The sequence below is a fragment of the Symsagittifera roscoffensis genome, chromosome 6 (assembly GCF_963678635.1).
Source record: "Symsagittifera roscoffensis chromosome 6, txSymRosc1.1, whole genome shotgun sequence".
NCBI classification, from domain to species: Eukaryota; Metazoa; Xenacoelomorpha; order Acoela; family Convolutidae; genus Symsagittifera; species Symsagittifera roscoffensis.
The window spans coordinates 27,876,382-27,894,374 of NC_087067.1; the positions used below are offsets into that span (position 1 = coordinate 27,876,382).

The 17,993-nt window shown below is 32.7% G+C and overlaps 1 protein-coding gene across 1 annotated transcript in view; it reads left to right on the top strand.

Annotated features, from left to right (window-relative positions):
- Positions 1–10,811: 10,811 nt before the first annotated feature.
- Positions 10,812–17,993, top strand: part of LOC134848525 (uncharacterized) — a gene marked incomplete at its 3' end in the record, with an annotated part of 43,491 nt that continues 36,309 nt past the window's right edge. Inside the window, 2 exon segments of the mRNA XM_063866024.1 lie at positions 10,812–11,371; positions 11,730–11,893. Of these exon segments, the coding sequence (XP_063722094.1) occupies positions 11,046–11,371; positions 11,730–11,893 (490 nt within the window).

Below are 17,993 nucleotides of genomic sequence, written 5' to 3' on the forward strand. Positions count from 1 at the left end.
CATAACATTAGGGTTTTGCATATTCAACAGTTATGTTTTGACCTAAAAAATAGACACAACTGCAATTGCTCGACTCTACAATCAATTATGGGAAGTGAGATCTGTAAGGTTGGCTGTCCTCAAACCTCAAATGATGCAAAAAAATGAAGGTACCTTTTTGTAACCAATGTGATATTTACCATTTGTTTCAAGTTTTGCGTTCAAACCTAAGACATTAAGTTTTCCGAAACTGGGTAAAAAGATTCATGCATTTGCCTTCATCCAATAACTTGTGACTTCTTGAGGTCTTGCAAGGAAACAATTTTGGTCTAGGAGCTTTGTTTTTGTTTACAAACTCCTCAAAACGCCAATCAATTTCCATTATTTTTTCATAGTCACCAACATAGATTTGAGTTTTTCCCACCAAATTTATTGAACTGTTTACTATTTATGAAACTTAATCAAACCTTTGGCTTCTTGAGATTTTGTTCGCAGTTACTTTTTTCACTCTTTAGAAGTCAATTGATTGACTCTACTCAGCTATGTAGCTATTGAAACAAAACTAATTATTCCTTCGAAAACCATAAATAAACCTATAAAAAAATTTGAGCAATCTAATGGTTCTATTGACAATTTCTGATTTTTTTTTCAACTGTAAGTACTGTAATTTGATAATTTGTTGTTTAGAACTCAAATGATCAATTGCGTTTGAAATTTTGTGTCTTCGGTAACCCAAACATCTTTAATTGTCTTGTTTTGATCTGTTTGTGATTTTTTGGCAGTTTTTTTTAGCCTAATTGATGTTCGCTTGCTCTACTAGTATGAAGCGAGATAGACAACCGACAGCAAAAAACATCGAACCGCTCTTTTAATTAGCTAAATTGCTAACAGCTAGATTGATAAATTTAATCTCGCTGAAATCGCTAGCGATCAATTTTAAACAAGGATTAGTTTTACGAGAAAAAGTTTGGTATGTGATAATTGAGATTGCAGAAAAACTTTAAATATTTGGTGACAGATGATCAGCAAATAATTATCTCTTATGCTACCAAAAAACAGCTAGAGTTTTCGAGTAGAATAATTTCAATTTTTCTGAGTGCAATGATAGTGCAACTTTTACTTTTTTGACGTCAACAATTATTGTTTACTGCTTTCGTAATTTTTGTGATCGTCGTCGTTTTGGTCTCTGGTAGAAATTTTTTTCTGCTGATCTTTGCAAAGTTTTGTTGTTACTTGTTTGTTAATACATGAAAAAAATAGTTTTTTAAATCATCAGTCAATAAGTAAGAAGAATATAAAAATTAAAAATTTATAATACTTGAAACATAACATTTCCGTCAGCATTTAAATACAAAGATTAAATTTTAAAAATGGAAACAGGAAATGTTAGCTTTTTCCAATGTTTTTTGTTTCCATTTCACGTTTCTTACCAATCAAATTTCTATGTTCACAAAAAATAATAGAACTGTTCACAAAAAAATTGTTAATATATAAACATTTTGAACCGATTTGTAGTGCAGGGGCAACCTCGATGTTATTTTTTTGCGCCAGAAAAGTTAATTCTAAATTTGATTGATAAGAGAATTTATAATTATAAAAGCGTGGGTTTTTTCATTTTCTCATATTAATGTTAAAAAAGCTTCAACGCTTTCTGATTCAATTTTTTTGTATGATACATAATGCCGAAAAGAGTCTTTCAGTTTCTTAATTGAGATACTTGAATTTGGATATGCAGCAGATATCTGTGCAGTTAGCAGTCAGTATCTTTGCAAGTCATCAGTCGTGATTTATAAAAAAAAATGTTAATTTTTGGCAAAGTCTTAGGAACAATACAATATCACGTAAAAAGCAATTTGTTGCCCTTTTTTTAGGTCAACCAAATTGATTTTCTGAGCTCTCCAAAACACTTCAGAGACCCTGCTTTGGCCAAAACTTATGCGCCGTAGGTAAAATTTTGAAAAAATAGGCCAAAAAAGGCATTTTTAGGCACTTTTTGGAAAATTTCGACCAAAAAATTGCGTTTTTTTCGGCGCGCGCTCCCCCCTCAAAATTATTATTTATTAGCGCCTTTAGAAAAATTTTAGGGTCCGTCACCAAAAATGGATACCTGAAAAAGTACAAGGGGGGGACCCTTTGGGTCGGCAGGGGGTCGAATGCCTGAGGGGAGAAGAGGCGCCCTCACCCCCGCCCTCACCCCTTATTCCGCCCCTGAGTACCACTGTTGCAGCCACAATTGGCCGGGCTGCGATGGAACTGAAGCTAAAGCTCAAGTGAGAGCTCATCCTCACGCACTAGCATTGCCATGACAGGAGAGTGATCTCGAACTGAACGCTTTATCACAATGCTAAGTGCCTCTTAAAACATGACAAGTATTACAAATGAAATTTGAGCTACCTTCCAAGTAGTATAGAAACTTTTTTGTGAAATTTGGCTGTTTAAAAGTCAAAGTTTGTCCTTTGTCTCAAAAAACTGAAGCAAGCAGAAGTATTATGGCACTTTTTTTACAAGTCGGAGCAGTAAGTTTGAGACTTTGACAAAAACACTTCTTCAGCAACAAAATCGAAGAAAAAATTGAACAATTGTAAATACGTCGTTTCATTGCGCTTAAACAAAATTCAATCCTCTAAAGTTAGTGTTTCGAAAATCGAAGATTTTTCTGCCTCTTAAACGGGTAGAGACGAGAGAATTATCCGGAAGGATTGAGCATAAAGACCAGAAAAAACAATTTCGAGGACCTACCAGTTTTTCCGGGTCTGAAAATGCAAGTTTTCACCGTAATCACTAAGCTTTCCAATCCGCATGAGGTTGTACCGAACAACTATTTCAAGTAAAATTTTCACACTAAGGAAATCATTTTTCTCGCTGTTCACAATGGATGTACTACTTTCTTGCAGAAAACTCGAAAAAAAATGTCAACTCAGAATTGAGTGGAGAGAAAAAAATTATCTTTTCATACTAAAAAAAACTGATAAGTCCCAGAAATACGTATAATTGTGATGAAATGACAAGTGTAATTTCAAAACATTGACAAAGGTATCATGATTCTCGGCTTAGTTTTTTCGACTTGTAAAGTTCATAATTTTTTACCGTATGAGAGTGGGCGCGTAATGAGATCTTGATTTGGCTGAAGATCTACAGGCTCAATGATATTAAAAAAACCTATTTGAGACAATGTTCAACGCAAAGAAAAACCTCAAATTGAAAGTTTCTTATCTGTGGTGTACTTTGTTCTGTGCATTATTCTTGTGTTTACATTAAAAAAATTTTGTTTCAGATGAATGTATCACAACAGTCATCATTACAAGAAATCTCAGAAAAAATACATAAACGTTCTTCATAAGCGCTAATCAGTTCACCTAGTGAAGACAAATGTGGAATTGAAAATGGTATCAAGGTATAGGGGAGATATCAAATTAGGTACTATAAATCAATAAACCAAACAAAACATTGCTATCCACTCTATATAATTTTTTTTTTCAAATCAGGGATATGATTGGGCTTAATCAACATCATAATGGACATCACTTAAAACGAAGAATTGCAAAAAACATTTTGCAAATTTTTTTTTTGCCTAGCTATTGCTAAATAGTTTTCGTTTTAGTAAATTTAAGATTTTCAGTCCAAAATTTAATTAAATGCTTTACTCAAAATAAGACTGAATTTTAAATCGATTTTTCTCGACATGGGGAAAACTTCCGTAAAGATTTCAATAATGTTCGAATTGCGGCTGAAAAAGATTTGATTTGATATACTACCGGGTTCCTTTTGATTGCCATTTTTTGTGCCTTTTTTGGCGTGAAAAAAAAAATTAAAAAATACAGTTCTTTCCCATTTTCAATGGTGGAAACAAAAACACTCCCAAGCGTTCGTTTTAAAAAAAATTTTTAAGATCAACGGTAACTAATTTGTAACCTCTTTTAAAATTCAAAACCATGGTTTTTTTAGTTTTAGGGCTTTTAATTTTGTAAATTGGTCTGCAAGCTAAAAGTGCGTGCCAACTGGTCCGCTGTTTTATCCAAAATTTGCTTTGAAAAATCTTCTATGTTCACAAAAAATAAAAGAACTGTTGACAAAAAAATTGTTAATGTATAAACATTTGGAACCGATTTGTTTGTCGATCAAATGCTCACAGGGGAGTGCAGGGGCAATCTCGATGTTATTTTTTTTTGCGCCAGAAAAGTTAATTCCAAATTTGATTGATAAGAGAATTTATAATTTTAAAAGCGTGGGTTTTTTTATTTTCTCATATCCATGTTAAAAAAGCTTCAACGCTTTCTGATTCAATTTTTTTGTATGAAACAGAATGCCGAAAAGAGTCTTTCAGTTTCTTAATTGAGATACTCGAATTTGGATATGCAGCAGATATCTGTGCAGTTAGCAGTCAGTATCTGTGTAAGCCACCAATCGTGATATATAAAAAAATGTTAATTTTTGGCAAAGTCTTAGGAACAATACAATATCACGTAAAAAGCAATTTTTTTGATTCTGAGGGCTAGGCAATAAAAGCATCAAACGAAGTTTTGGTTTTTTTTAATGCTTTTCAATTCATCGTTTAGTTTGTAAATGACACGAAGAAGCACCAAAGGAAGCTCAGAAATTAGCCAGGTTATACGAGAGAGGAGACAAACACGCAAAAATATATAGAGAAAGATCTACATTACCGGTCATAGAGTGATCAGGAGCAGAACAAAAACGGCGTTACCAGTGAAAAACGTCGGGACCAAGATGACCAAGGGGGCGTTAGTTTCGAAGGGGACGTGGAAACAACTAGGGTCGCAGAGGACCCAGAGGGCAGGACAGAAAGTGCTACAACTGCGACCGACCCAACTTCTCACGGAAAAAGCTGCAACAATTTCCCGCACAATTGGCGATATGCAGTTTTTGTAAGAAAGTAGGCCATTACAAGAAAATTTGAACAAAAAGCGGCTATCACTCGGAGGACAATCAGTAGGTTCATTACAAAGGGAGGAAATGTTTGAAGGCGAGAACGACCTCTAAAGTGAGGTGATATCGCAGCACACGAACTCAGTCCTGTTCAGTAAAAGAAAAGAGCATTGCGTATTGTTGGAAATCTCGGTTGACTACTTAGTGATGGCAATATGTCGGTAAATAGATAGTCAGCTCAAGGTTGCCGGGCCCAGGCTGAAACTCGCACATTAGGTTGGAGGATCTCAAGAAAAGTCAAGCAAAAGCACAGAGGAAGACGACTTTCGCAGTACAGAAGTATTAAAATCGGAAAAATGAATGTGCCGCTGACATCGAAGGATGCACAACCATAACGGAAATCAGAGCGACCGGCGGAAGCAGACAGTCAGTTGTAAGACGAGACCTTAAGAGCAGGCTTGGTCTGCAGATTTTGCAAAGGAATCCACGGGGATTCAACCTTAACAATCAAGAAGAGGACTCAAGTAGATACAAAAAACAGGAGACAGACGAATAAGAATAGGATATCGACCTATGGCAACACTACTTCAGTCACCATTGCATTAAATTTTTCAGTAGAACCAGAAAAACTAAGATTTGTAAAAGGTAGGCAAAATTAATCAAAAGCTTTTTACCGATGAAGGTAAAGTTCTGTGAGTACCGCTAACGCTTCGAAAGACTATGGACAAAGACTTCGAATTTTTTTTTACAAGGCCACATAGTAAAACGTGAAGAATTTTTGGGGAGGTACTTCGTTTCATCAATCCTAATCAGAGTAAAAGAAACGGTTTTGTAAAATAAGAACTTGTTTCACAAGAACTCGATAAACAGATGCAAAAAAGTCAAATAACAAATACCGAATGATTAAGAGCTTTTAGATGACAAAGGATAGATACTTGGAGAAAAAAAATTCTTAACAAAAAATTTGAAGCATGCGGTTTTTTCTAGTCGAATGAAAACCTTCCGGAAAGTAACGGCTGAGCCTCAACGGGTGATGTCTTCAAATCTTAGCAAACTCCCCCCAACGTGAAATAATTGTTCTATGAAACAATAGTTACGACAATCGGGACCAAAATCCAACTTGTATCCTTAGTAAAGAAAACTCTACCGAGTCTAGGTTGCAAAAACTTGGCACTTATGTTAACGAAATGCGGGTTTGCGAAACAAAAATGCAAGCGTTTGGTTATCAAACTACAGAATTGGGATTGCAGCCATTCAAAAGGCAGAAAAATAAACAAAATGCATATCTCAAGCAGAGGAACAGTGCAGAGCCTAAAACTCAAAAACGGTCAATCAGCATGAAAATTCTCTAGCTTATTTGACTTTGTTATCAGAGTTATATAATCTGTTTTCGTAAAGCTATTAACAAACAGTTTACAGAAGTTTTGCAATTTTTTGAAAGAAATTCTAAGACATGTTTTTTTTAGTTATTTACAAGCAAAAAAATCAACCCTTTCCTATTTTATCAATACCACGTTGCCCTCTCTCTCTCTCTCTTCTCCTCTCCTTAACACTCAGTATACCCTTCTTCGCCCCACTAAAATTTTATAATTCTATCAACATTATTACAATTTTTAAAAGGACGTTTTTTGGCAAAGAAATATGCGATAGTCTTAGAAACTTTCAACAATTTTTTGAAATGTTCGAGAAAAGAGTCAAAATATGATTTTATTTTGATTAGTACTTTTTCCCGTCACTGTTTGACAGTATCATCCAAATATCTGTGCGCTGTAAAATTTGGGTTTGAATGATTTGAACAGTTTCACAATACCTTAAATGATCAAAACGCTTCAAGCAACTGTCAGGTAGGCAGAAAAAAAGTTGATTGAACGAAGCATATTGGAGAAAAAAAACAGACGCAACAAAAATTCAAGATCATGCTTTTATTACTTTTGACATCTAAATTCATTTTTGAATGGAAGTTTTCAAACCACATAAGAAAACAAGTTTGAACATATTACTTTTTTTACAGTAATTCAATGCCAGGAGTAAACTCGTCCTAATAAATTTGTACCAAGTTTGCAGTATTAGATAATAGTTTCATCGAGTGGTATGTAAACGTTCAAAACAGTTCAGAATTTTGCTTGGAATGCTTGATTACTAGATAAGATAAAATTATCTTAAATCGAGCGCTATCTTAAAATGCGATCCCACAGGGTGTCCCAGGGCACAGTTTGAAACCCGCCTATTTTTTTGATTTATGTAATGATTCTTTTGTTTGCCAATGGTACAATTATAAAACCCAGCAGTTTATATTTGGATGATTTCCACTTGTATCTGCTCAAATTTAAGTCCTGGCTAGCTTTGAATAAACACCAAAGTTTAAAATGACCCTAACAAGTTTCAAACATAATTTGAGGCTTTAAATTTTTGCTTTTCTAAAGACAATAATTTGTTCTATTCTTGAAGTTTAAGCAAACGTTTCGGACTTTTGTCCATAATAAAAAAAACGGTCCATTATCAAATCTAAACAAGGAGGAAGCTTTTGTGAATTTGTTTCCAAAAAGAGATGTTTTTTCAAATAATTAAAAACCTTATGTTGAGTCAAAACTCTGATTTGGCTTATTTGTTTATTGATGTACGTCTATTTAACTTTTGAGCACGTTTTCTTCGTTACAAAAAAAAAACTTTTTTATCACTCGTCTTACCACTCGTCTAAGCTTCAACAAAACAGAGTTTTGGTTTTGCCTGACATATCTTGGCTAATGATGAGAAAGTAACTCCTCTTAATGACAACTATTAAAACGAATCTAAATAAACTTGACCTCAAAACTGAGGCTTCCAATTTTCCGTTTCTATTAGACACAAAAGTTTAAGCAAATGTTTAGTTTTAACCATTCTATTTAACTTTCCACGTCATATTTTGATATTATCAAATCTAAGCAAGGGAGGCTTTGTAAAGTTATTTTCAAAAAGAATCATCTTTTACCACCGAGAGTGGTTATGTTAAATAATTACAATCCTAAAGTTGAGTCAAAAATCCAAATTGGCCTACTCGTTGATCGTTGTACTTCTTTTTCAAATTTGAATTGGGCTTTTTTGTTGCAAAAACGCTAATAAAAAATCTTCTAAATGAGAAGTTAGGTTAGCATCTCATTTGAGCTTCACCAACACAGAATTCAAGTTGTGCTTGACTTTTCTTGGCTAGCTTTGAATAAAATAACGCTAAGAACCAACACAAAAAAAACCCTAAATATGTTCAACCTCAAATCTGATACTTCCAATTTTCATGTTTAGGACTTTTGTCCATTAAGAACAGCGTTCCACACGCATTTTTTTGATATTGTCATCTAAACAAGGAAGGCTGTGTGAAGTTCTTTCCAAAAGAGACTTTTTTCACCGAGATTGGGGAGGATAAAATTTCACAGCCTAATGTTGAGTAAAAAAAACTCGTTTGAGCTTCAACAAAGCAAAACTCTGTCTGTGGAAGACTTGTAGGCTTACAATCTTCTGAAAACTTTCAATTGATACACCACTTTTGCGCTCAAATGACTTCCTCCGTTAGTTTTTTTGCCAAAAACCAGCACCAGTTTAATAACAAGATCATCAAATTTTCCTGTTTTTAGAAACCAGTTTATTGTAAAATAAAAGAAATCAGCCGGGAATCTAAACATATGAACATCTTCAGCATAAAAAAAATTTTGCCATGAAAAATTTTGGGAGCTGGTTCATTTCATGTATGACAGCTGTTAATTTGAGCCCTGATTTCTAGGTGCTTCTGATCATGTCAAGTATGTGTTGAAAAAGTCTAACACTTTGACAGAATGAATCCCTCTAGTTTGCGAGAAACTGCTTTTTTCGTAAATTTAAATTGTTTTCTGCTCAAACAAAATTATTTGTTCCTGAAAACTAGCACGATTTTTGAGAAATTGTACTTTTAATGAATTTTTTACATTTCTTTAAAAACGTCTGAAAAGAAATGAAAAATATCTTCGGATTTTTCATAAGTAGCACGGGAAGTGGCCATTTCACTTGTGCGTCCAAAAAAATATCATGATGCAAAACCTGTAGCTTACAACATATACGGTTTTTAAATTTTTTAATGGAATTTAGAAAAAAAAATAGAAAAAATATAAATTCTTATTAGACTTTTTCTCTTTTTTTTCTTGGGTGCCACGACAGCAATTCAATATATGGCTGTGCATCTAGTCGAGAAATTTCACTTCTCAAATTCTTCTTTTTGTTGAAAAATAATCTTTTTTTGGACATATTAAAATGATATAAAACCGAATTTTCAAATAATTTCAACGAATTTTCAATCAAAGTTTTGTTAAGTGTTAATAAAATAGTGTAGGTTCTCAGTAGGAGCGCAATACTCTCTTTGCTTATGTTCTCGTTACTCTAAAAGTCATTGATAAAAATTATTTGCTTAGAGCATTTGTTTTGTTTGATTGATAAAAACTACATGTATTTGCTTGAAATATTCGTTTTATTCCATTGATATCATGTTGTTCTGAGAAATTATTTCTTTCTGTCTTTCAAATCAGTGCCTTGAAAAACAACTTGAAACATTGTGTGCTAAAAATTATTCTCGTCTTAGTTTCTAGATTGATTTCTTGGTTATCAGGAGGTAAGAGTCAGAAATTTTCAAAAACTAATGCTCCGTTATTGACAGTCTTCAATGTCAATATGTATCCGCCATCCTGCTATTAATTACGCAGAGAGAACACGATAGCTAAGAGGAAAAAAGCACATAGTTAGAGAATGTAAACGCAGGTTTAGAATACTTGACTGTTCAAAAATGCCGAAGTGAAAAAGTGCAGAAGGCAAAAATTGTCCAAAATGCAAAAACGAAAAAGATTTTGATCATTTTTTATTTAGGGGGACAACTAAATAAAAAATGATCAAAATCTTTTTCGTTTTTGCATTTTGGACAATTTTTGCCTTCTGCACTTTTTTGCTTTCTGCACTTTTTTATTGTGCCCAGTAAAAAAGTCATCCCATAATATATTAATGAAATTTTACTGATTTTGATAGAATTTTTGCACTTGACCAAAAGCAAAAAAGTGGTTGCAATTAACAATAATGTCTGTTTTCAAGTTTTGTAATTTTTGTTAATTTTCTTTTCAACACAGATCTAGCAAATCACTGTTTTCAATTATATCAAGCATTTTGTAAAAACTATTTTGATATGTTTTTGAAGACCATAGAGTGATGATAACCACATTCAGCATCGACTAAGTTGACTAATATATCCGGTGGTTTTCAGATAATGCTAAGTGAAGCCATTCATGTAACTCAAACCCATAAATGAAAAATACGCAAAACGTGCCCTTCTAAAAATTTGTTCATTTTCAAATCGAAAAATGCATTCGCTTTGCGCAAATTTAATTGGCTGAAATTTTTTTTCCATCTCGCTGTCTGATTTGAATTAAACTAAATGTATGGCATGAATTTACTCTCTTTACAAAATTGAGATCAAATATGAAATACAACTAATTCATAAAGAGGCGAATCAAATAGTTGTACAATATCATATTAGAAAAAGTTTTGAACTGGTTTCGTTTAAAATTTTAAATTCATAAAGCACACATTACGGGGAACCATCGGTTTTATTCAATCACCAGTTTCTCTTCATTTTAACCAAAAAAGCCTCAAAGAGACATTCTATTGGTCACTAGCCAATACTTTTTCAGTCGGCCAATAAAAACCTCTTAAGTATAATCTGTTTGGCATTTTTTTTCTTCAAAATTTAAGTTCATATTTAAATTTGTTTTGAAATATGTAAAGATCAAGTGATTTTCTGTCCATTATTTAAAATTGTTCATCCTTTTTTGAGTTATTCTTCATTCACGAAAGAACGTTGTTTTCTTTTTACCTTATAAAATTTTGCCAGCTTTGCTAATTAAAATACTTTAATAATTTTTATTGAGGTCGCTTTTAAATTTTTTGGTCTCTTTTAAATTATTTTCAATTACCTGCCAATATTTTTATAGCTTAAATCAATGAAAATTTCTTCGGTTGAAAAATTCAAACATTATCGATTTCTAGGAGCATCATTGACCTTGAATTTGTCTTCATTGAGTATCACAAAATAATGAAACTGAAAATCTCTTAATTATATAGCTGAATCGCGTTACACTTCTCGTAGGCTAATCTAAAAAAAACAGAATTTATTCAAAAAATACTCATTTTGTGAAAAAATGGATGTATTAAACGTAACAAATTTTACGGAGTTAGAGGTCAAAACACAATATGTACTTTCAATTCCTGAAAAAATTGCTCAACATATTATGTGGCCAACGACCATAGCAGCAATTATCGGAAATTCTTTGCTTTTACTCGTATTTTCACAGAGAAATCTGCTCAAAGTCCATGATATGTTGATCGCAACCCTTTCATGTTTAGACCTTGTTCACGCTTTTATGAATATTTTCAACTATTACTTCATGTACAAAATACACGATTTATTCCCGAAGTTCAATTGTTTTCTAAACAATTTTATGTACCATTTTGTACTTCTCTCCAGGTAAAGGTTTAAGCGCTAAAAATTATGTTTTCTGAATTTTAAAACCGTTTCAAATATGAAAATGATAAATGCTAAAGGAAGAAAAATTGCTAGCCTGGATAACCTGGGTAATTTTTTCACATAGTAAACGGTGGCACACTTAGAATTTTCTTACTGGACAACTTTTCGTTTCTTTTAGAAATGGACCAAAATGGTTTTCCAAATTCTTGTAACATGCTAAAAATATATTTTTGAAGATGAAGCCAAATTATTGGACACTATTGTGGACTCTTTTTGGACATTTTTTGGTCACCTTTTGGATTAAATATGGGTTATTGTTACCGAATTGCTTTTATATTTTGTTCTGTATGTTTTTCAGTTGCTTCACACTGATTGAGATCACGATCGACAGACTTCTGGCTGTCTGCAATGTCATGTTTCACAGAATCCACGCGACCAAGAAGCGCTGCTACTTGACTATTGCATGTACTCAGCTCTTGGTCGGCTTCCTTGTCATGCCCTCGGCTGGAATTTGCGTCGACGGTTAGAAACTACTATATAATTGTTTATACAAATTATTGGTATTGAAAGGGGGTTAAATTATTGTGGGGTTAAATTATTGTGGGGTTATCTTGTTACGGGGTTATAAAGTAGGGGTGTAAATATAGGGGGTTAAATAACGCGGGGTTAAAAAGTGGAACACCATATAAACCACCCAAAGTAAAAACCGCTACCATATAAACCAGCGGCAATTACATAACTGTTATACAACAGCCCGGGTTGACCTCCATAGACCAAAAATGCTAATCATACAATTCCATAAACTAAGTCTATGAAAAAATACAAATCATACAAATTTCATACATTTTGCTAAAATGGTGTCGCCGAATTTTCAAAAAACTTTTCTCTTGTTTTGGCATAAAATTCGGTGTATCGTTTTACATAAAAAAGAAAAACTTTTGGTCAAAAAAAAAATGCTAGTCATACAATTTCCATATATCAAAAAATACTAATCATAGACCTTTCATGCAATTTTCTGTACTTATGGAATTGCATGAAAAGTGTATGATTAGCATTGTTCCATATATGCAAATTGTATGACTAGCATTTTTGGTCAACCCGGGAGTTGTGTCACAATTATGTACTAGTTATAAAACTGCACGCTAAATTTTCTTTTACACTCCAATTTGCAAACATACCGGGGTCGGGATATCAAAAATTATCTCCAGAGTTTCAAAATCACGCCAATGTCGTTTCGTGATTGGTAATTCATGATTCTGACTGGGTTTCATAATCGCGGAAAAGTGACTGGAAATAATGTCATACCGTCGTGATAGTCCTTGGGTCAAAGTTTCCTAAAAGAATTTGACTGAAGCAGTTTAATGAACTAATTTTTGACTGGTGTTGCCAGAAATTCCTGCTTTGACCGGCGGAACCAAAGACCCCTATGTTGTAAGCCGAGTTCGACCCAACCCATGCATGTTTCGACCAAGTTGGACGGTACAATTTAATCAAAAGTAAAACTATAAGTAAGATGTTGGTTTGCGTGGCTTTTTGCGTGTTTTCGTGGTTAAGTTATGTTCGAAATTTTAGTTTTTAAACACCTACAGAAAATTTAAACTAAAAACTTACTTAGCTTAAAATTTTTAAAATGATCCTTACTACTACTATGTACCACGGAGTCCACAGATCTCAAATTTTAAAATTTAAGGTTTTAAAAGGAATATGTGGATTACTACTTCTTAACCTTATGACTGTTTATCAAAGTACTGCTTTTGATGATGTTTTTTATAAAGAAGAAAACGTCTGCTAAAAGTTTGGACAAAAATATCAATTCAAATTACAAGAAAAATTTTCCATTTTTTATGCTTCGGCTTTGAGCGTTTTTGAGTTTCGACTTTGAGTTTCAAGGTTCTTCGGCTTTTTGTTTCGAATCATGTAACTTAATATTTCCACTTCAATTCGAGTATAAAAATTAATTACCCCCCCCCCCCCCCCCACCCTCCCCACCCCAATCGATTTAGGGGGAGAAGATATGGATTTTTCATAAGCCAATTTTGAGTGTAGCCTAGATTCGTTCAAAATTAACCGTATTACAAAAGAAAATAGAATTGAAACATTAATTTGTGTAATTAATAGCATACAAACCCCCCTCCCCCTGAGTAAATGTTCTAATTCAGATATGAAATAATCTTTTTCCGATCTAAATTTCAAATCTGAAATGGGTTGTGAAATGTTAAAATAACGCTTGGTTAGTTTAGTAATAGGTTATTTCAGATCTATTTTCTGATCTGAAAATTAGTTTTTCTTGGTTATTTCAGATCTAAAAAATCAATAATTTGGACACAATTTTTGCTATTTTTGTTACTTTTGTATTTGATAGATTCTGCTAGCTACTATCAGGTACTCAGCAAAGTCTCAAATTTGAGACTGTCGAAATATGTTACCCCAAGCATGAGATAAACTTTGGGAACGCAACAATAGTGTATGAAAATCAAAGAATTGATAGATATTCTAACAGTTTTTGAGAAGAAATTTAGTTCAAAAAAACTGTTAGAATACCTTTTAAATTTTTGATTTTCATTCACTATTGTTGCGTTTCCGCTAGTTAATCTAAACAGTTGTGTATTGCAGAAACATCGAAAAATAAAAACTCAATTCTTTGCTCGAAATGTATAAATTATAATTTAACAAAGGGTTTCTCATATCTATTTTCAGATCTAAAACTTTCAAATTCCTATCAAGATCTGAAAAATGTCAGATCTGAGAATCAACTTATGAAAGAAATAAAGAATTTCAGAGCTTGCACAAAATATCCCCTGGGTAAAAAATGTACAAACCAATTTTATTTGCGCGTTTGTATGATATGCATATTTTATACAGAATTAATTTTTAGAATTAATACATGCTTGGGTAGGGCATTCTACGGTAGGTTATATAGAGGAGGGGGGAGATTGTTCGGTTGATTCGATTATAGGCCCTGCGTGACTTCGAATTTTTGACGAAGCAATGACATCTGGTGCGACCACTTCGTTCAAAACATTATTATCTTAGCTCACCACTTCGCTCAAAGCCTCGACTAGGTTGAAAATGAGTCGTGAAAAAGAAATTACCTAATTGCGGTCACAACCACATAAAACGATGAAATTTGACTGCTATAGGACAATAGGTTAAAGGTATTTTAATTTAGTCAATTTGAGGGAATTAAGTTCACCGGTTTGACCCAAAACATGTATTTGAAAATCCACTAAGAGCTTGTTAATTGATTCACTTTTGAAGTTTTCCATTAAGAAACTGAATAAATTGCTTCAATAGAATACCTCACTTAAAGTTTTGTTGTTATGGCTGAATTGTAATTTTTACTTCAGTTTTCTGACTTCAAAGTTCATATTTATTTCGGTCGAGAAAACTGGTTAATTAACTTAAAAACTTCTGCGTTTTAACTCATTTTATTTATATCAGCTTAAATTTATAAGAAGACAAAAATAATTTTAGAAAATCCTAGGAGAGCTATTCTACTAAAATGATCTAAAGATTAAGATTCAAAAAAATCATATGAACAGAAAGTTATTTGGAGACAAAATGGTCTCAATAAAATAATCTAATTTATTAAAAAATCCCAGATTTGAACCAGGAAACATCGGTGAGACAAAAGGTTTGCAAGTTGAACAAATTCACTCAACTTTTTTTCCAAATATAATAGTTTGATGTTAAGTTCATCAAACAAAATTGCACATGCGGCAAAAAACATTTTAAGTCATAATAACCCAAATTATTTGTGCGCTTAATATAGCTAATGACTATTGGACATTCACATCAGAGATAAGATATAAATAGGACCAAGTTAACAACCCCTTCCCCCCAAAAAAAAGTTTAGGGGGAGAATGTCAAGTTGGTTCTGAGTTCGAATTTTCAGCCAATCAGAATAGAGCTTGTTACATGCAGCTCTTTGCAAATTTAATTTAAATTGAACGCTGGGGTGGAGGATCTTAACTTGGCCTATCTGGAGAGGATATAAATTCGATCCAATAATTGATTGAAAAAGCTGCAACCAAAATTAAGGAAATTAACTTTTTTATAGTATTTTACTGCTTACTAAAACATTCGAAAACATAAATCATAGTATAATAACATATCACCGCATATTAAAATATTGATAATAATAATATAACACTTCCAGATATACTTCAACAATTTTCAAAAAAAAAAGAACTTGACAACATCAGGCTTCAATTCAACGAAAAAAATTTTCATGCCTTTCCGAACAACATTTCAATAACTCAGATTAAATTCATCTATTTTACAGTTGAAATAACAGCAGAACTAACAAAAATCCTAAAAACCCGACTGAAAACTGATTATCGAAGGAATTGGTTATGAACAAAGAATTTTCTTACAATTTACCAGATGTTAGTCATCTTCAGTATGTTTTGTTCTGTGTTCGATTACCACTAAACACTTACTGATCTATAACTAAGTTATTGTGCTCATTTCAAATGTTGAAATGGTTTTTTTTTGGAAAGCAGTCGTGTTGAACTGATTTTTGTTGCTTTTTATATCAATTTTGAAGCTGTTAAAAATGTTTGGAAAAGCAGTAACACTGATTAAAAAAATGATATAATCAAAACATTTTCTATATAGATTATGATGTAAGCTTTCAATATTAAATAATGATTTTAACAAAAAACTTTAACTAAACAAGGATAGCCGGTTGCTGTGCAAGTAGCACAGAATGTTCCGGCAACATTATCAGAAATTTTTTTTAAATTAGTGTCTTTTTTTTGTACGTCGTGTGATGATAGAGCTATTTGAACGCGTAAAAATTTTGTGAATTATACATAAAGGACTACACTTGTCTTCAAAAAAAAACAAATCAGCAAAATTTTTTCTATTGTTCTATTTTTTGCTCTATAAATTTGAAATAATTTCGAGAAAATTTATTTTGCCTGAGAAGCGTTATATATGGCATCCAAAACTATATTATCTTTAGGTAAAATAATCATTTTCAGCCTAAATTGGTAATTTTACTCAAACTCAAACCAATTTTTCTAGACATTGGAGAAAAATTGAAAAAACTTTAATGTGGTTCTAATAAAAAAACCAGTCTGATGAATATTTGTGGTATCTGATTTTGTGTGTAAAACAAAAAGAAAATAAAAGAAAAAAACTAAAACACACCTGAAAAAAAAATTCCTCCCCATTTTCAATGGTACGAACAAAAAACCTTAAAAATAAAAAAAACAAGAAAATGTCATTATAAAATTGATCAGTTCTGCTTTTTCTTTAGGCAAATTTTTACCCTAAGTTCTGCCGCAATTCTGCATACTGTTTTAGAAATTTGAAGTCATCTGCTCATTTGAAATCATTGATTTTCAGTCCAGCTCCTGTTTAGAATTTTATCAAGACTCCTTAATCAGGGCTAGGCCTTAAATGTTCAGAGTGTAATTTAGGGTACTTTAATTAGGAATAAATTATTAAATTGTGCAAATTTCAGCAAATACCAGTAAAAACAAGTGCAAAAAAAAAGATAGAAACAGTCCCTTTTTAGCCTCTGGTATATTTTTTAGCCTCTGGTGTTCCCAGTTGATTTTGATGGCCGAATTAACTTTGTTCTACCTACCATATTTAAGACATGAATCACATTAGATTATCTTCGTCAAAATCCGTAACTTGACAGTTTGAAATGCTCCAACAGCGCGTAGGCAGCTTTTTCTGCAATGTACCTATGTGTTCTTGCCAGTGGTGTGCGCAGAATATTTTCTAGGCAGGGGAGTGTTTGCCTTTGGTTTTTTCAATTATTTTTTCTCGTCTTTTATTAAGTTTTCCAATTGATTTTTTGAACAAATTTTTTGAAATATTTTTTTTTTGATAAAAACGACATTTTGAGATTTTTCTAATGAATAATCAAAATCGTGCGTTTTTTCGGCGCGCGCTACCCCCTCTTTTCTAGTTATATTGGCATCAAAGGCACCTTTAGAAAACTTCGATGTTGCCAGTCAAAAATGGATGTCGTAAAATTATATCTAAGGCACGCTACTGCTTCTTGCATTCGGTGAAGCATTTTCTAAGCATTTCTACGCAAGTTTCTAAGCATTTTGTGAAAACTGATTTTTAGCAAACCAACGTCCTATACATCGAGGTCCCTTGCACTATCTACTACTGACTGCGATTATAGCTTATTTCTTTCATGTTTTTGAATAATTAATTCTGATTGCGCCTGGAAATACATACGAATGATCCCGTCAAGGCAAAGCCCTACATGTTCCGAATACTGCCCATTTTTGTCTAGAAAACTTTTTGATTAATTAAATAATCAGAAATTTCATGCTGATAATAACAAATTTTGCTTCAATTCAATTTGGACCAATTTTCTGATGTGAAATGAACCACCAAGCGTAAAAAAATGCTCCTTAAAAGTTCACAGAATATAAAACGAGCAGGCAGTTTAGTTTAGATTCAATTCACAAAAGCTGTAAAGTCAGGTTATTATAAGGGAGAGCGCGATCTTTCTGAGCACTCGAAGATTAAAAAAATCGATCCCCCGAGAGTATACTCCAAGCAAATTCATTCCTCTTGAAAGTTGGAACAATTACACAAAAATTTGAGACCCATGTAATACCGAATTTTCAAACTTGAGATTGAA